This window comes from Canis lupus, chromosome 16, assembly GCF_048164855.1.
Source record: "Canis lupus baileyi chromosome 16, mCanLup2.hap1, whole genome shotgun sequence".
Taxonomy (NCBI): Eukaryota; Metazoa; Chordata; class Mammalia; order Carnivora; family Canidae; genus Canis; species Canis lupus.
The window spans coordinates 51691385-51710461 of NC_132853.1; the positions used below are offsets into that span (position 1 = coordinate 51691385).

At 53.9% G+C, this 19077-nt stretch overlaps 1 protein-coding gene across 1 annotated transcript; it reads left to right on the top strand.

The window, feature by feature from the left end:
- Positions 1-668: 668 nt before the first annotated feature.
- Positions 669-7844, top strand: WNT9B (Wnt family member 9B). Its single transcript, XM_072781378.1, has 3 exons — positions 669-1113; positions 2534-2799; positions 3607-7844. Exons 1-3 carry the CDS (start codon positions 750-752, stop codon positions 4078-4080), a joined length of 1104 nt encoding a protein of 367 aa, XP_072637479.1. The 5' UTR covers positions 669-749; the 3' UTR covers positions 4081-7844.
- The last annotated feature ends 11233 nt before the right edge of the window (positions 7845-19077 follow it).

Sequence of the window (19077 nt, forward strand, 5' to 3'; positions counted from 1 at the left end):
CCTTCAAGGTTACACAGCTAGGAAGTAGGAGCGTGACTTCAGAATCCATGGACTTTGTATGTACTAGAACAGGAAGTCTGGAGCTGAAGGCTTGTTGGAAATTCATCCACCTATCTGTCAGTTCATCCATCCATCCATCCATCCATCCATCCATCTGTACATTCACTCTTCCTTCCTTCCTTCCTTCCTTCCTCCATCCAGGTATTCCCTAAGCATCTCTTTGTAATAGGCGCTGAGTGGCTGGAAGGTTGAAGCTCTAGCTGGGAATTATGGAGACAGATTGGGTCGGCAATGGGATTATTTGGGCAGCAGTATAACAGAAGGGAGAGGGGGATGTCAGGGAAGTTGCTGAGTGTTTGCCCAACATCTCCATCTGTCTCCCTGCCCCCTCTGAGCAGCGTGGCTCTCCGCTCCAGGCAGCAGCCAATACTACCTACAGGCAGTACTTTCCAGACTTCCCCCACCATAGGAGCTACCCAAGGTATGTGGTGAATACAGATCCCCAGCTGCACTCCAGACCAATAAGATCAGAATCGCCAAATGTGGATCCTGGGCATCTATATTTTTAATAAGCACCCAGATGATTTTTATGATTGGGCAAGGTTGAGAAATAGAACAGGTGAGAAGTGTAGAGACTTTGGCACCTGGAAAACTTGGACACTAGACCTTGTTACAAGTACTTTGGTTTCCTACTCTGTAAAGTGGGCACATAACCCCATGGGGCTGGCCCGTCTCCCAGCAGGGAATAAATGAAGCTCCCAGATGGTCCCCTTCCCCTTGCTTGCCCCAGGTCCTACCTGCCCTCTTCCTCCATCAGACCCTCAGGGTCACTGTCTCACTCTCTTGCTCTCTCTAGCCTGACTGGGCGGGAGGTCCTGACCCCCTTCCCAGGGCTGGGCACCGCCACGGCCCCAGCACAGGGTGGGGCCCACCTGAAGCAGTGTGACCTGCTGAAGCTGTCCCGCCGGCAGAAGCAGCTCTGCCGGAGGGAGCCCGGCCTGGCCGAGACCCTGCAGGACGCTGCTCACCTCAGCCTGCTGGAGTGCCAGTTCCAGTTCCGACATGAGCGTTGGAACTGCAGCCTGGAGGGGAGGACAGGCCTGCTCAAGAGAGGTAGGGAGGAGGGCTGGGAGAGGAGGGCTGGAGAAAGAGAAGGGCTGGGGGTAGGAGGGCTGGAGGGAGTCAGCTTTCCTGTTCCCCTGGCCTCTGGGCCCAGGCCATGCTGCCTTTGCAAACCTAGCATGGTCCTGGTGAGAAGAGTCTTGGGTTTGGGTTCTCCCTTGGTTTGGGGGGAGGTGGTACAGAAGAGCGAAAGAAACACAGAGAAGGAGGAGGCACAGCCCATTCCTGGATCATGGAGGAGCCCACAGATGAGATGGGTGGTCCCCCAGTCCCACTCCCTCAGTCTCCAGCGCACACACAGGAACACAGGCACACACGTATGCACGCCAAACAAAGTGGAAGAGCGTATAAGGATGGAAGGCAGGCAGTAGTTGGCCAAATACCCTGAGATGGGTCAAATTCTTGTGTTCACTCATGCCCTGTGACTTTGTTCATCACACCATTGGCCCATAATTCCCCCCTTCCCTTCCATTCTCACTCCACCTTCTTCCCTCCTCCTGTATCCCTCCACACCTCATTCACTAAGCCTCTGGTGAGGCTTGCAGCGAGCCAGCCACGGTGCTGGATGCTGGAGGCACAGGGCTGAACAAGAAGATCCCGTGTGCCCCTGGAGAGCATACAGCCTCCGGGGGAGACAGGTCAGCATGTGACTCTGTCACCAAGTAGCAAGGGACTTTTACTGAAAGGCAGTGATGACATATAGAAGGAGCCAGCCCCCTTGTAGGCCAGCTGCTCTCCACAGCTGGGGAGGGTCTAGGATGGAGCTGATGCTATGCCAGGTACCCCGGAGAATAGGTCGGGTGAGCACGCCCCAAGAGTACAAGAGTAGCGATGGTCCTGGAAGGGGGTGGGATGATCCGTCTGGAACAAGTCATGCAGGAGACCCAAAGTTACTCATTAGGTCAATAGGTCATTAGGTCTACTGCACAAGTAGGTAGGAGAGAGTGACATTTAAGAGGACTTATGAAGCACAGGAAGCCCACAGAGGATCAGGGGATCAGGGGCCTCAGAAATGGGTCAGTCCATTTGCCTGCACACTGACTTGGAGTCGAGATCAGTGGTTTAGCCTCAGCTCTGCTCCTCACCAGGGGCCCGAGTCACTTGTCTTTGCACCTTAGTGTCCTCATCTGCCCACTAAAGGCAGTAACCCCTGTCCGCTGCCCTGGGAACCTGGGCATAAACTCCATAGTGCGTTTGACAGTTCCGTCTAAACCGCAGCTTGCAGCCTGAGCCTAAGGGGCAGGTGATAGGAGGCTGCCCAGGGCCATGTCCTGAGGTCCACATGATCCTTGTCTGGCTCATCACAGCGCCCCCATCATCCTCTTCTGCTCTCAGTGGGTGAAGGGCAGCCTCTGAGCCCAGTCTCCTCCTCCCTCCTGGATAACTGCCCCCCTCCCCATGCCCGGCCCAGGTTTCAAGGAGACAGCCTTCCTGTATGCAGTGTCCTCGGCCGCCCTCACCCACACGCTGGCCCGGGCCTGCAGTGCCGGGCGCATGGAGCGCTGCACCTGTGATGACTCTCCGGGCCTGGAGAGCCGGCAGGCCTGGCAGTGGGGCGTGTGCGGCGACAACCTCAAGTACAGCACCAAGTTCCTGAGCAACTTCCTGGGGCCCAAGAGAGGAAGCAAAGACCTGAGGGCACGGGTGGATGCTCACAATACCCACATGGGCATCAAGGTGAGTGTGTTGCCTGAAGGCCTCAAAGCCCTGCCCCAGCCAGGGTGCAGGAGTGGGCAGCAAGGTCAATGGGAGGCCAGCATCGGCCCTGCCCCCAACACGCACGCAGCTGTCCCAGGAAGAACCCCATTTCTTCCACCAGCATGCCACTACCAGGTGCCAGGAAGTAGGGAAGGGTCCTGGACACCACCATGGGCTAGGCAGCAGGAGAGAGCCAGGCTGGGGACTGGGCCCTCATGAGGCAGCAGCGTGTTTGGAGAAGGGTCTCCATTCCAGGGACTGGCTTTCCTGATGTCCGAGAAGCCCATGTAGTTTGAAAACTACATTGACCTTTGACCTGGTGCAACACCTCCACTTCCTCCATGTTACAGATGGAGAGACGGAGGAGGCCCAGAGGAGGGAAGGGGCTTAGCGGAGGCACACAGTAGTGGGAGGACGGGAGGGTGAAAGGTATCTAGGTCTAGTGGGATGAGAAGCTGGAAGAGGCCAGGGTTGCAAGTCTTTAGGACTGGCTTCTGTGTCCTCACTGCTGAGTTGGTATAAACCAGGGCTGCTGTGCTCAGCTTTCTACTCTGCAAGCACTCTGGGCCAAGGGAAGGAGCAGGGGCCGAGATCTGGCCCAAGGTGTGCGCATTGGCCCAGCGGAAGCATGGCCTTGAGCTAATTTGCACCAAAGTGGCACATGGGTTAGCTTGGGTCCTATTTGCCCCCTTCTGGTGTCTCTTGCCCATCCTGCTACCACATCCTGCCATGGTCTATGCTCTGGGGATGGGCCCCTGACCACACCTGCATTTTCTCTCCTCGCAGGCAGTGAAGAGTGGCCTCAGGACCACATGTAAGTGCCACGGTGTTTCAGGCTCCTGCGCCGTGCGCACCTGCTGGAAGCAGCTCTCCCCGTTCCGAGAGACAGGCCAGGCACTAAAGCTGCGCTATGACTCAGCTGTCAAGGTGTCCAGTGCTACCAACGAGGCCTTGGGCCGCCTGGAGCTGTGGGCACCTGTCCGGCCTGGCAGCCCCGCCAAAGGCCTGGCCCCACGGCCTGGGGACCTGGTCTACATGGAAGACTCGCCCAGTTTCTGCCGGCCCAGCAAGTACTCGCCAGGCACAGCGGGCAGGGTGTGTTCTCGGGAGGCCAGCTGCAGCAGCCTGTGCTGCGGGCGGGGCTATGACACCCAGAGCCGCCTGGTGGCCTTCTCCTGCCACTGCCAGGTGCAGTGGTGTTGCTACGTTGAGTGCCAGCAGTGCGTGCAGGAGGAGCTCGTGTATACCTGCAAGCACTAGGCCTGCTGCCTGGTGTGCCAGGGGGCACTGCCAGGACCCCGCAGTGCTCGGCCACCTTGAGGCCCCTCCAGGCAGGAACACACAGCATGCACGCACTCACCGACATACGAGCCAGTGTGCACGCACTCCTCTCTCCACCAGGCCTCAGCAGCCTTTCCGTCCCTCTACACTCAGCAGAGAGAGGTTCAGAGGGATCAGAACTGAGAGTCCCCAGCCTTGTTGGAGCAGGAAAACAGAGTAGGAAAGGATGTGGGGGGAATAAGGGAGACCAAGAGGAGGATAGGACTGAGGGTTTTTTGGGGGGCAGTGGGCGGGGAGGGACATCCTGCTATCTCAATTCTTCGGGTTAGTGGCCTAGAGCCAGTAAGACGCTGGGAGGTGAGCCTATGAGCCAGCAGGGCACTGGGAGGCAGTGTCAGCTGGACGCAAAGGCTGGAGCCTGAGCCTGACAGGGATGGGTCAATCCCTGTCTGCTCAGGTCACAGTGAGCCCTGGGGGCCGCACAACCCCACCCCCCGTGGCTTTGCTGTGCTAGTGGGAGGGAGAAAGGCTAGGTAGTAGGAGCTGTTTGTTTGCAGAAAGGAAAGCATTCTGGGCTTGAGTGGAACCAAGTCAGATCCGTGCCCTGGAGCCCTGTGTCCTTGGTTTGGTGTTTAAAATACTCACGGAGGCCTCATTCTTTCCTTGAGAGCTGCATTAGCCATACCCGCCCAGCCCTGCTCCGTAAGAGCACCAGTGGATGCGAGGTGGTAGGGAGAGCCGGTCCCCAGGTGGGGCGCAGATAGTGCACGGAGGCTGCACAGAGAGACAGTGACCCATCCCTGTTTTCTGGATGTGGAACCTTTACTCTCAGCCCAGGAGAGAGTGACAGCCTTTGGTTCAAGGCAGGGACGCCGGGAGCTCAGTTTCTCATCTTCCCTGCAGGCCTGGTATGGTCAGGTCCCTGTGGTGGTGGTCCACCTGTGCCGTGAGGCCCCAACACAGCTGACATTCATGACACAGAAGAGGTCTGATTCTGGTTACATTTCTCCTCTTATAGCTACTCATCTAATTAAGGTTTTACCCTGGAGTTACAGGCGTGGGAAAGTCTTTGCTAAGCCTGGCTCCTTGGGGGCCCCCTTCACTTACGAATAGCCCCCACTTTGGCTCTTACCTGAGGAATAGACGTGACTTTGCTAATTTCCTCTGATCCTGTGGACATTTCCAGTGCTACCTACCAAGGCCCTGTGTGGGAGAAAGAGGAAGTAACTGGTATACACACACACACACACACACACACACACACACACACACACACGTGCTCCTTGGACCTGCCAGGTTGAGGGTTCACATTTTAGCAGCACACCCTCTCTGGTTCAGAACCAAGTCCTTGCAGGGGTCACTCTGCTGGAAGCAGAGTGTTTCCCCAGAGCAGGGCCCAGTGCCAGCCAGGAGGAAGTGGCCTCCTTCGGGAAACCCTCGGCTGCTTTGCCGGCCCTGCCGCGCCCTCTGTCAGCTTCCTCTGAACCCAGAGTTGCTGAACCTCTGCTCAACAGAAATTTCAGAATTGGCTGTCTGCTCAGAAACAACCAGTGCAAGCCCAGGAAGAAGCCCTGGGCTCCCTGGGACCTCCAAGGGCGAGGAGCTGTCCTGGCTGGGGTGGGTCAGGGCAGCTCATGAGATGCTGGAAGGATCTCTGGCTACAGAAGTTCTGATGAGAAGCCAAACTTACCTGAGATGCCCTCAATGGACTGACCCTGCTGACCCAGGTAGCCAGCCCACATCTTGTCAAGAAGAGCAAAAAAGGAGAGTGGGCTGGTTTTATAGTTTCTTCCACTCCCCGCCCCCCCACCGCATAGAGACTTTTTCTTTGCCAGCCCAATCCATCTGAGGCCCCAACTCTGCCTCTACCTTGCCCCAGCCCTCGGCATAAGGGACCAGAGGCCTCCCTGGCAGGAAAAAGGGACCTGATCCACCCACACGCCATCTGCATCCCCAGCTCCATGCCTGGCAGTGTTGGGGTTGCAAGAGGATAAAGGCAGACTCTGAGGGACTGAGGCCATGGTGGGCCACCAACCCCAACAACCTAGGCCAATGACACGAGGTGTGGGCTCTGAGAGTGCCTCGGCCTGTGGGGGAGGTCCTCCCTGCCTAGCCTTTTCTCTCCTTCCTTGCTCCATCTCTTTCTATTCCGGGTGCCCCCAAAGGTCCACATCAACCCTGCTGGGGCCCCTCACTCTACAGCTTTAAGGGAAATGCTCACAGGGTATATTTTTGGTCTACCTCACATATATAATTTTTAGGGCAAAAGAAAATAATTTATATAGCTAAGATATATGAGAAAATATTTATGTATAATATTTATATAGTTTCTATATTTCATGGGCAGCACCTGCGGGGGCTGTGTGTTCTGTCAGAAGCCAGCTGTCTGGGGAGACACAGCTTGGCCAGACCCGGGGGTCACCCCTGAGCTGCTCACCAGGGGGCTGGGGTGTCTCACAGGTTCTTGCAACCAGCCTCTCTTGGCGCTGATGAGAACACTTCTCCTCTGTGCATGAGGCCTGCTGGGCTTGATCCAGACTGTCCTTGTGGAGGTTTTGTAAATTCTCTGTTCTTCTGGGTCCCAGGCCCCCTCTTCTGCTCTAGCAAAACTATCTTGCTCATAATAATAATGACAACAAAGATGCCCACTCTTTGCATTTGTAAAGCACTTTCGGTTTTCAGAAACTCTTGTCCCTTGAATCCCGTTTGATTTCCCTTTATCCCCAGAAGAGTGTGTGTGTGTGTGTGTGTGTGTGTCGCGTGCATGCGTGTTGTGGGGGAGGGGCTCATGCCCAGTTTACAGATGTGGCCCAGAGAGGGAGGGATGTCCCCAAAGTCACACTGAGGAGGTCCATCCAAGGAGTATGGAAATTCTGCATGGGCCGCTCGCTATGGGAGCGGACTTGCCCTGAGCCGATGGAGCCCAGGGAAGTGGCTGTGTCTCTGGCTGTGCGTGACCCTGGCCTTTCGGATCTGGATAGCACGTCAGCATTTTTCCAAGCAGAGTCCTGTGTCTCAGGAGCTGGGAAATGCCTGAGAGGCCTGGAGAGACAAGGACCTCGTGGAAGCCACTTGGGGGCTGCAGGAGAGGATTGGGCAACTACATCACACGGCCCCTCCCAGCCTGCAGATGGGTTTCATCTCATTTGCTCTCATTTGTGTTTTTCTCTTAAAAATGAATTGCTTTCCATTGGATTTCTGACTTGCCTTCTAAAATCAGTCATGCTGGCAAACGGAGCTTGTCTTCCCACCTTGCCACAGTCAGCTACAGGGAGGGAGCCCTGTTAGGCCGTGTGAAGGGTCCCCAGTTTGTCAAGTGCCCCCACCTCAGTCCGCCTCACTCCTGGATGTTCCTGCCTGGCTCTCGTGAGCACATCGTGTACCTCCCCCTGTCCAGATAAGCCCAGTGTCCCTGTGTCCTTCATGACCTGGCAGACAGGCCCACAAACAGACCCATGCCAGCCCCGAAGATTATTTCTTATTTCCAGAGTTTCCTCTCTCAACAGCCATGAACTTCAAGTGTTTTTTGTCTCAGCACGTTTTGGAATTCCAGTGGGAGCTATCATATATCAAGTACCTGTTATGTCCATCCATTCAATCAGTGATGACTTAGGAAGCCCGGGCTGAACTCCAGGCACCTCTCTGGGTACTGGGGTACAGCAGTGGGCAAAATCAAGTCCCTGACTCACAGGGCTGACACTCTAGTGGGGGAGAGACACAATAAACCAATAAATTCTGTATCAGTTGTTTGTACTCTGTCTTGATTTGTTGCAATAACCCTGCATGTTGGACACAACCAGTGAAGGCTCTCGAATGCCGCTAGGAAACAAAGACATCAGGATTTGAGCACAGATCTTCTGGCCTTCAAAGTATGGCTAGTTCCCTCTCTGGACTGCTGCTTCCTCTCATCTATAGACAGGGCAGGAATGGATCACTGCCTTTAATGGATCCTGGGTAAATGGAGGCCTAGGGGAAGGAGGTAACCCATCTGAGGTTACATGCTAAGTCAGACCAGCTGGAGCCTGGGTCCGCTCCTCGAGTTGATAAGTGTTTCTAGCATCCTCATCCCGTGGCCAGCATGCAGGTTGGGGTGGAGGCAAGATAATGCAAAGCAGGAGCCTTTAGGGATTTAGGGCCAAATAGGAGAAATGAGAAGCACTGCTGTGATGGTTTGTGCCCTTTGACAAGTCAGCCCCAGAGTTCCTTCTCTGGCCTTACTGCCTTCCCAGCATGCTTAGGGAAGTGCATCCCCTTTACCAGCATGGCTCCTGGAGGTGTGATTGGGAAGGAGGCCCCTTATTGAACAGAGAGCGGCAGAGAGGGCTTGGCAGCTGCCCTGCCCTAGCTCTCCAGCCCAGGTCCCCGGAGAGGGAGGCAGAGGGTAGTCCAGTCCAATCGTGAGGGCACCTATGTAATTCCACCGGCAAGCCTGCCCTAACGTGTTCCTCAGGCCTGGGGGTCAGTTGGTTCTGAGCAGTGACTGAAGAGTCCACGCAGCGGGCTCCGGTGTTCCAAGGGACTTCTTACCTGCTCTCACTTGAACTTCACAAGGCAGGCACTTTTCTTCCCTTTTAACAGATAGGGGAACTGAGGCACAAAATGTTTAAAAAACTCACTGAAGGCCAAATATCGCATAACCTGGGTCTTTGCCTCCAAACCCCAAATTCTTTCTACTCTACATGGCCTTTGGCCTCCCTCCATCTACTCCTGTCCATAAATCTGTTCCCTAACAGGCCCTGGGGCCTCTCTACCCTCAGCTGTTCAGTGAGAGGATCTCTTCCTGGGGATCAGTGCTTGCTGACACAATCACTGCGTGGGTACTTCATCTATGGCATATCCCTTTTTATTTATCTTATTTATTTTTTATTTAAAAAATATTTATTCATTTGAGAGAGAGAGAAAGAATGAGCAAAGGGGAGAGGCAGACGGAGAGGGAGAAGCAGAAGCAGACTCTCCACTGAGCAGGGAGCCTGCTTTGGGGCTTGATCCCAGAAACTTGGGATCAGGACCTGGGTGGAAGGCAGACACTTAACCATCTGAGCCACCCAGGAGCCTGTCTTCCTTTTTAAAGGCATTTAGCCACAAGTGCTCTTTCTCTTTTCCTTTCTATACATACATGTTTATCTTGTTGAACCATTTGTGAGAACATTACAGACACCAGGGCGCTTAAATACTTTATTACATGTCTCCTAAGAACAAGAGCATTCTCCAAAAGCACCACAAGGCCATCATCACATCCAAGACACAATATTATCTACAAACACTCTATTCAAACTTCTGTTGTTGTCCTTCAAAATGTCCTTTCCAACTTTTTTTTTCCTGATCCAGGATCCACTTGAGGATCAGGTCTTGCGTATTGTCATGCCTCTCCAAGCCCCCTGTGATCTAGGATAGTCTCCTGCTTTTGTTTTCATGCCTTTGATATTTTATTTTTTAAAAAGATTTTATTTATTTATTTATTCATGAGAAATACACACACAGAGAGCAGAGACATAGGCAGAAGGAGAAGCAGGCTCCTGTGGGGCCCGATGCAGGACTTGATCCCAGGACCCTGGGATCATGATCTGAGCCAAAGGCAGATGCTCATCCACTGACCCACCCAGGTGCCCCATGCCTTTGACATTTTAAAGTTCAGGCCAGATGTCTTGCAGAATGTCTCTCAATTGAGATTTTTTTTTTTTCCTGATTGTTTCCTTATGACTAGATTCTGGTTGGACATTTTGGCCAGAATTCTCCTCGGGTGACAGGCGCCCTGCTCCATGCATGCCATCAAGAGCCATGGGATGTTGGTTTGTCAACATCGCCAGTGATGCAGAATCTCATCACTTGGTTCAGGTGGTTTCCACCATATCTTTCTGACGTGAAGTGGCCATTTCCACTTGGTGATTCATGATTCGTCTGCGGAGTGATGTTTTGAGACTATGGGACTCTCTGGTTGCTCAATAAGCATTTTACCCAAAACCTCCAGCATCCACTGATGTCCTTGCCTGAACTGATCACAAATGATGGTTTTCTAATTTCATCATTCCCTGCCTAGTTTTTAGTTGGCATTCTTCTATACCGAAGAGCTTTCCCTTCTTCCTTATCTCCATGGTATTCCTTTTAATCTTCACAATCCACCTTACAGGGTAAGAATTGTTACCCTTTTTCTTTTTTTTTTAACAGATTCTATTTATTTGAGGGAGGGACAGAGCACGAGAAGAGGGAGAGGGAGAAGCAGACTCCCTGCAGAGCAGGGAGCCAAACCGGGGCTTGATTCCAGGCCCCTGAGCTGGTCAGACACTTAACCAATGGAGGGAGCCATCCAGGTGCCCCAAGAATTGTTATCTCCATTTTACAGATGAGGGAATGGAGGTTCGGGGGAGTTTCAGTCATTGGCTGAGTGGGTGGCAGAGCCAGGATTCAAACTCAGGCCTTTCTCACATCTGAGCTCTCACCCGCTGCCTTCGGAATCTTCCCAGATTTCTGGGTGTCTTCTCTGATGACTCAGCTCCAAGCAGGGGATGAGGAGTGGTGCCCTCGCCCAGTGGAGTTCCTATAGCAGGTGGGAGACTGTAAGGCAGCAGAGGTGGGGCAGGGAGGGTGGGGAACAGAGATTTCCTCTCTTGGAAATCATGAGATGGCCTTGTTCCGGCCTCCCAGGCCCGCCTCCCACCTTAGAGGCTCTGCAGTGCTGACAACTCCCACTTCGCTGCCTCCCTGAGGCCCTTCAGCCTCACCCCTACAGGCCACATTCTGTTCTTCGCTGGACTCCTGGATCTGTGGAGCATGACCATGGTGACCCCAAGTCCTAGAGCTCCGGAGAAGGGCCCAAGGTCAATTACGATGCCCCACTGACTTCTAAAGACAGGTGGAAATATCTCACCTGCCTGATTTCCAATCAGGGAGATATAGTCACTGTCTGGCCAGCAAGCATAGTCTGCCTAAGCCCTGCCCCCAGGAGAAAGGCTGTAAAGGACCAGAGGGATGAGCAGTGATTGGGGTGGGGACATTCAGGAGTGAGAGCAGCTGAGTGGGGTCCTCTACCTACCTGCTGCCCTTCCGTTCATTCTCTACTTTGAGCCATCTCTCATCCAGTGTCCCTTCCTGTAACTGTTCAGCCAGCACACCTGTGTGCCAGGCATGTGCTGGGGTGCCAAGGTGACGACACTAAGGCACAGGCTTCAGGGAGGTTGTGGACAAGAAGACAAGCAAGGAAATAGGTCACTGGGTGCTAAGCTCTGTGAGAGACACCTGACGGCATTGGAAGTCCGGTGCCCTTCCCAGGTCATCTCCTGTCCATGCCAACCCCAGGGCTACATACAAACATGATCCGCATTGCACAGATAAGGAAACAGGTTCAGAGAGGTTCCCTGCCATGACCAAAGCCCTATAATACATGACAGGGCTGGCCATTAAACAAGATGCCTCTTGTCCCAAGTGCAGGACACAGCTCGTGCAGAGGCCAGGGTGCCAGGGAGACGATGGCATCGGGAAACTGCAAGGGCTCAGTGTGGTTGCTAGTGTCCCCTCCCTCTTGCTCGGTCTTCCTTCTTCCCTCTCCCTCTCTCTCCTCCCTGCATACCTGCAGAGCTGAGGCTGACTGCCTCTGGGGTGTCTGATCCCCTCTCCGCCCCCCCCCCTTTCTCCTGCAGTCCCTCCTCTAGTCCCCAGAGGCAGTGAGGCCCACATTCCTCCCTGGCTCTCTCGGTCCCATTAATGTGTTACGGTGGAGCGGGCCCATGGGAGCCGGGCCGGACTCTCCCCACCCCGCCCCCACTGTTCAGAGTGGACAGGTGAGAGGTGGAGGCCGGTCAGAGTCGCAGGAGAACCTGACCCAGAGTCCAAATTCCTGCCCCCGTCTGGACAAGTCCAGGGCGGCCAATGGTAGCCCCCGGGTCCCCGCACCCCTTCCCGCGCAGCCCCTCCAGTGGCTGACAGGCCCTAATCTCAGCTGTCTTCATGCAGCCAGCCCTCCAAGCCTGGGGTCACCTGACGCCAACACAGTTTAATTCAGAAGCCGATTTCTGCTTGTTGGCAACATGTCATTTCTGAAATTGCTTTCTCTGCCCAGAGGCGGGAGATGTCAGAGCCGTGCAGGTGTTACAGCAGTGCCGCCCCCACCTAACCCCCCCCTCCCCGCCCAAGTTCAGGAAGGATTAAGGGGCGTGGGGGGCTCACATTAGATCCTCCAGCTCTGCTTCTCATGTTTCCCTAAAGGCCGGGGGCCAGGGATGGGAGATGCTGGGAACAGCCTCGGCTTTCCTCTCCTGCCCAGAGACAGAGGCCCAGAGTTGGGGAAATGAAGCCGCCGCCACTGACACTGACAATATCAACAGGACATTATTTCGAGCATGTTCTATGCAGGTGCCAAGCACCTTGCAGAGTGCCTCTCATGCATTGTCCTATTTTAATTGCAAGACTACCCTCCAAATTTGTGCCATCCCTCCCTTACAACTGAGAAGACTGAGGCTCAGAGAGGTTAGATCATTTACCTGAGGTCACACAGCAAGTACGTGGTGGACCTAGGACTCAGAACCAGTGAGAGTACCAGCCAGACTGGGATTTGGAGGTCTGGGAAGAGATGGGCCACAGGGTTTGAGGAGGACTTGGGGATTGGTTTCTTGGCTTGCTTCATGGCTTGGCCTAAATATCTTCGGTGAAATTTGCCTGCTCCCTTAACTCCCCCACTCCTGCAACCCGTCAAATAGTTGTTTGCTTCCTCATTTACATTTTCTTAGCATTTTGCATATACCATGACTAGCAAATAGCCCTTAATACTGACATTATTTGCTTGATTGGATGAATGAAAAGATGAATGAACAAATGAATCTATGAATCTTGCTCTCCATATTGTTCTCACCCTAGCAGCCTCCCACCAGAGCAAGCTTTCTGTTTCAGCAGGCGCCGTGTCCCTCCTGGACACTCTGGCTCCTCACTGACCATGCTCTCTGCCTTCTCTCTACTCCTTTTCTTTCCACTCACTCCCTCATGCCTCACCTTCCCAGTTCCCAGGAACTTTGGCTGCCCAACCATCAGTAACAAGGCTGCGCAGAAGCCAAGGCTGGAGCTTCCATGAGAGCTGCTTTCTGCAGCCCTGGGACTGAGAATGAACCAATCAACTGGAAAGTAGCTTGCTGGTCTCCTTATAAAGGTAGTGCATGGGCCAACTTGCCCTCCCCAAGGGGGCCCTCACCCCTCACCTCCACCTGCTTCCCAGTGTGAACTTCTCCCCTGCTTCTCCCTCCAGTGCTTCAGAGCACCCACAACTGTGTGTACTTGACCCTTGGCCTGGGCCAGAGCTAGAACATGGTTGGGTTGGCTGGTGTAGGGCCCAAGACAGAAAACTGTCCTGACCCACCTCGTGCATTTCTTGCATTGGTATCGAGCTTTAGTCAAAAAGCTATCATAGCTATCAGAAAATGTAAATGATATCATTTTAGTGCTGGCATAAAGCAGTACCAGCTGGATGGAGTAATAATAGGGAACACATCAAAGATCCATAGAATTTCGGACCTAATGGGCTGTTCCCATTTTACAGATGAGGAAACTGAGCCCCAAGGTGCGTAGCAGCAAAAACATCCTGAACACAACATTGAGGTCAGGATTGGGCTGGCACCAGGAAGACTTCTGAAGTGGGGAGACGTTCTATTTCCTGACACATGGCTCTTCTCTTATGATCATTTCTTGAGGGGTACTACTTATGTTCCAATCACAAATTAGTGTTAAAAAAATGACATCAGGATCTACTTCACAGAGGATGTTTAAATGTCCAAGAAGGAAAGATAAGTAGTCTTTAAAAGTTGTTAAACGGGGACGCCTGGGTAGCTCAGTGGTTGAGCATCTGCCTTAGGCTCAGGGTGTGATCCCAGGGTCCTGGGATTGGGCTCCCTGCAGGGAGCCTGCTTCTCCCTCTGCCTCTGTCTCTGCCTCTCTCTCTGTGTCTCTCATGAATAAATAAAATTAAAAAAAAAAAATCAGAGTCCTGGGTGAGCCAAGCAGCCATGTTACCTTTCTTCTCTGAACCTCATTCATTAAAACAAGCACACAGGACAAAAAGCTCTATATGGGTATCCCTAGGTGATTAGTAGATCGGTAGACAGAGAGATGGAAGCATAGATAGACAGATTGCATCCATATACATGTGCCAGGCGCTGTGCCGGGCCCTGGGGATGAAGCAGTTAACAAGGCCCGAGCCATCCCAGCTCCTAAAGGACAGAAGACAGATAAACAAGTCATCACTATTCAGGGTGATGAAACTGACAACCCTGGTCGCCCCAGGCAGCTGAACTCGGTGGCTGAGGAACAGGGGTGGGAGAGCAGGGAGGCTTTGCACTGTGTTCCTTGCTGTTGCTTTTGGATTGTGAACCATGTGAATGCATTACTTACCACTGAAAAGAAACAAAATAAAAAAGAATGAAAATAAAGTGCGATGAGTGTTGACAAGGGAGGAGTACAGAGTGCTTCAGGGAAGACTTGGAGGGCGGTTAGCAGGGTGTAGATCTGGCCTGGGGAAGAGAGAGAAGGCTTCCCGCAGAAGGGGAGGCCCAGCTTCAGCCTATAGCTTAGTGAGGCCCGGGCCAGGTTAGCAGCTTGAGGGGGAGGATAGGGAGGTGCCAGGGGAAAAGTTATGAGGTATGGAGGGGTGCAGCGTCATCGAGGGCTCAGAGGGTAGCTCTAAAAAGGGCCTGGCACATGGGATGTGCTTAATGTACAGCAGCCACAACTACTATTAATCCTGCAATTACTGCTGCTGCCGTCAGCAGGGACAAGGGAGAGGGGGGTCCTCGTGTTGCTGCTCACCCTCCAAGATGTTCCGGGGCCTCTGGGAGTCCCTTGGCGACAGGCGATCTTGGGACTGCTGTGGCGTTTTATTGTCCATGTGGGCCCAGCCCTGGGTGCAGGAAGACAGAGGAGGCCCCAGCGGAGGGTGCCTTGTTCTGGGGGAGGGGTGCTTGGCTCCTCTCTCTTCTCTCTGGAACACAGGACCAGAACAACCCTGGACCTCTGATGCAGAAGACGGCTGCCTGGGTCGTTTCATTTCACATCATAGACCAAGAAACCTCCCCACACTGGGAAGGGACAGGATCCCCTCCTGGCTGCAGGCCCAGGACAATGTATAGCGCAGCAATGAAAACCAGTGTGGTCAGCACTGATGGTGCACTAGCTTCTCAGCCTCACGACCACCCCAGCAGGAGCGAGGTTCTGTAATTACCACCCCCATTTCACAGATGAGGAAGCTGAGGCATGCAAAGGTTAAGTAACCTTCATGAGGTCACATTCGGGAGGTCGCATGGGCAGGCTTTGACCTCGGGTGGCCTCTAGGCCACTTCCTGGCCCTAAAGCAGAGAGAATCTGAGACGTGGGAGCTCTCAGATTCTCTCTACTTGTCTGCTCAGCCCTTCTCTGCAACAGGAAGAAAACCATTTCCTCCCACTTGGTAAAGCCCACTAAGCACAACGAAAACCTGATCTGTGTTCTAGACTTAGAACCTGTGATCACAACAATAAAATTTTGAAAATCTGATTTCCAGGGAGGCCGATGGTCAGGAGTTGAGTACATCTACATGCAGGATGGGGTGGGGGTGCACAGCTCACTGAGAGGTGTTCCTTTTGGAATCAGGACCTCTGGGGTGTGACAGCCTCAGCCTGACAGGAAGTGCTTCCCTCCCTCGGGAGGGGGTCCAGCATGTCACCCTGGGCTGGGGGCCAGCAGGGAAGAGCCCTGACCCCAGGCAAGCTGTGAGCTAGTGAGCCATGAGGAAGCTGTGCTGGTGACCATGGTCTCTTCTCTGCTTCTTGGAAGAAAGGAGGAGTCCTGTAAGCACATAGCTTCATCATGGCCTTGGCGGGGTCCAGCCAGCTGTCAGTGGTCACGACCTCCAGCCCCTGGGCTGGCTAAATGGACCTCTGATCTCTGACTCCTAAAGCTTAATTCAGACCTCTGACCTCTGTGTTCCTGCCCGCCCCCCTCCCTGGCACTCACCTGACCCCCAGCAGCCTTGCCTGTGTGGTTAGGTATGAGAACATGTCTTTTCTTTCCTTCCCAACCCTGGAGGGAGGAGCTCCACACAGCCCTCGGTGTGATAGTTGCATCTTATTGACTGCCCAGGGAGGCCTTTGACTTTTGACCTTTAGAGAGCAGAGGAAGATCTCTTGAAGCAACAGATCCCAGCCTTGCGGACGGGATGAGCAATCTTTATCGAGACACTGCTCTGTGCCATAATTTCTACAGCATCTGAAACGTGGGGATGTGCTAACCCCTACACTGCGAACACCTGCATCGTGAGGATTCCACTCATTAATACAGGAGCTTAGAGCAGGCCCTGCACACTGTCGGCTCTCAAGCAGCCCCAGCTGCTATTATAATTGCTACCACCGCTAGGACTCTAACACTTGGCCTCCCAGGTTCCTGGGCTCGCCCTCACACCACTGCTTTGGCCCTGCCCGAGCCTCCATCCCCGAAGCCTTGCCTCATCCCCTGTGGGTCCTGTGTCTCTGTCCCCGTCCCCCCCACCGTCCCCCCTCCCACTGTGTCCCCGTGCTTCCCTATTAACCCACTGCTCCTAAGGCCCTTGGCCAGCTAATAATGCTGCTGTCAGCTCAGATTAGAGCCCATTACGTTCCTTCATCTCAGCTTAAAATTTTTGTGGTTTCCCAGCTCTGCCTAAAGTGCTCCACAAGGGGCAAGGGCTGCCCAGCTGGAGGAAGCTTCGGGGGAAGGAATGCGGGTCTGTGAGTTCCCCAGGTGGGTTCCTGTCTCAGAGATGGGGCTGCAGTGGGGGGTGGGGACCAGGAGGAGTGGCCCCTCTGTGGGCTGTGAGCCAGAGACCAGGGAGCTGGGGGACTTGGAATCTTGGCCTCCTTGTCCCAGGGGGCGGGGGCTAGAACACTTAGCTCAGTGTCCCAGGACAGACAGGGTCCATTGGGGACTATGTCTTGGGCACTCTGTCCAAGAGAAGTCCTGGGGTCCCGGAATTCTGGCCCTGAGAGGCTCCTGGCCACTCTGTCCTCAGCCCTGCTCAGCCCTGCTCAGCCCTCACCTCCAGGGGTCTTGCCAGCCACAGGGTTCCTCAGGAAGAGACAAGAGTGGGAGCAGGGGGCTGCGAGAGGATCGCATGCCAGCAAGGGAGCAAGACAAGCAAATGGCCACTTCGGTGCCTGGCCCCACCATGGCCTCGGTAGGCCTTGACTTCCTTAGTTCCCATAACAGCTCCCTGAGATAGGCTCTCCAGTCATACAGTTAGGAAGGGGGAAAAGGGTTTTGTCTCCCTTGGAGAGCATCTAATGAAGGGTGCTGGGGAGCGGGGCCCTGCAGCTCTCAGAGGCTCTCCTTGGCTAGTCCCAGCCCTGACAAAGGTTATGGGTGCAGAACCCGGACATCCCACATCTGGGTCTTCCCTACTCTGTGGACTCAAGTAAAAATCACATCTAATCTTTGTGTAGGACGTTCCTATTTACAAAGTGTCTTCCGTGACTATTATTCATTTGTTGAGCACCCCTAGGAGTTCCCAGGGGAGACCAAGACTTAATCATCCCCTTTTGCAGACAAGGAAACCAAGGCTCAGAGAGGTGAGCTCCTTGCATGGGCTACAGGTGGAAGGTGGCGAGCCAGAACTCAAAGTGAGGTCTGCAGAGCCCAGGGGTGCAGAGCGGGGTGCAGAGATGACTCTAATGGGAGAATCATCGCTTACCCCATCCTCTGCACTGGTCCCAGCCTTGCTCTGTGCTGCCTGAGAGTGGAGAAGTTTCCAAGAGGAAACTTGAGAGGGTACCCAAGTCAGGGGGATCTCGCCTGGGCCCCAGTCCACCCATTCAGTAGAGAGGATGTCAGTTTGTTGAGAGTGTCAGGGAGAAAATGAAATGCCTCCCATACCACCCAGCCCAAAAGCCTTCTGGCTGCCATGTCGTCACCTACGGCCTGGTCATACCCTGTCACTAGGTCCTGGTCCTTTTTTGTGCTCTACTCAGGATGGCCAAAGGCTCACTCTCTGCAGGGCCTCAGGCAGCTCAGAACTTTCTTGGCTCCAAATGGAATGGTCTCTGTTTCTAGTGAAAGTGAATGCCAGTCTTCAGAGTTTCCAAGTCCTTCTTTACACTTCTTATAGGCTGGACTTGTCACACTCCTGCTTGAAACCTTGGCTGTCAGCCCCAGGTGTGCCCCTCAGCTTTTCCCCATCATCTCAGCCCGTAGCTCCAGGCCCCGCGCAGGTGTCCCATGCCCCAGCCAGCCGAGCCACTTCCACTCCCCCTGCATGTGGCCACATGTTTCCACTCGGAGTCTCTCCTCATGCCAATCCTGCTCAGAATGCCTTTCCTCCCTGTGTCCACCTTACTCAGTCCTGCTCCACCATAAAGACTCAGCTTATAGAAAGCTTCCCACTGGTCCCGAGTGAATCATGCCTTCCTGGGAGCTCCTACCATCCATCTGTTTTTCCCTTTACGTTCACTCGCACTCATTGCCTTGCATTGTGGGCACCTGTGCAACCATCTCTCTCTCTCTCTCTCTCTCTCTCTCTCTCTCTGTCTCTCTCTCCCTCTCCCCCACTGGACTGTGAGCTCCTTGGGAGCAAGCCCTGGCTCTTATCCACCTCCATTCCTGCAAAAGTTCTTCCTCTTCTCCCTTTCGTCTTTCCTTCTTCCATTTCTCCCTCCTTCAACAAATATTTATTCCACAAGGGTTGAGGGCTGCCTAACTGGCAGAAGCTTCAGGAGGTCTGAATAACAAGTAAATTATTGTTTACCATGGGGAGGGGTGAGAACAGGACCAAGTTCTGAGTTGAGGTTCGAAGCCTGAAGATACCAAACCAGAAAGGCTCTGATTTTTAGAGGCTGGGAGAAAAGAAAGAAGCAACGAGCCTAATTTATCTTTCCCGGCAAGGGCAAATGCTGGCCATACAGGGCTCTGGGTCCCTAGAGGGGCCAGAGAGTGGACACCATGCTTCCAGGGGCTTCGTGGCAGTGGAGGAGATGTCTTAGTGGACACCACCAATGAAGA

Bases quoted from the DNA above. Each gene is read 5' to 3' on its own strand.
- WNT9B (XM_072781378.1), top strand. From the start codon at position 750: ATGAAGCTCCCAGATGGTCCCCTTCCCCTTGCTTGCCCCAGGTCCTAC. The intron at 1,114-2,533 runs GTAGGGAGGAGG...TGCCCGGCCCAG, and splicing joins GACAGGCCTGCTCAAGAGAG to GTTTCAAGGAGACAGCCTTC. The intron at 2,800-3,606 runs GTGAGTGTGTTG...CTCTCCTCGCAG, and splicing joins ATACCCACATGGGCATCAAG to GCAGTGAAGAGTGGCCTCAG.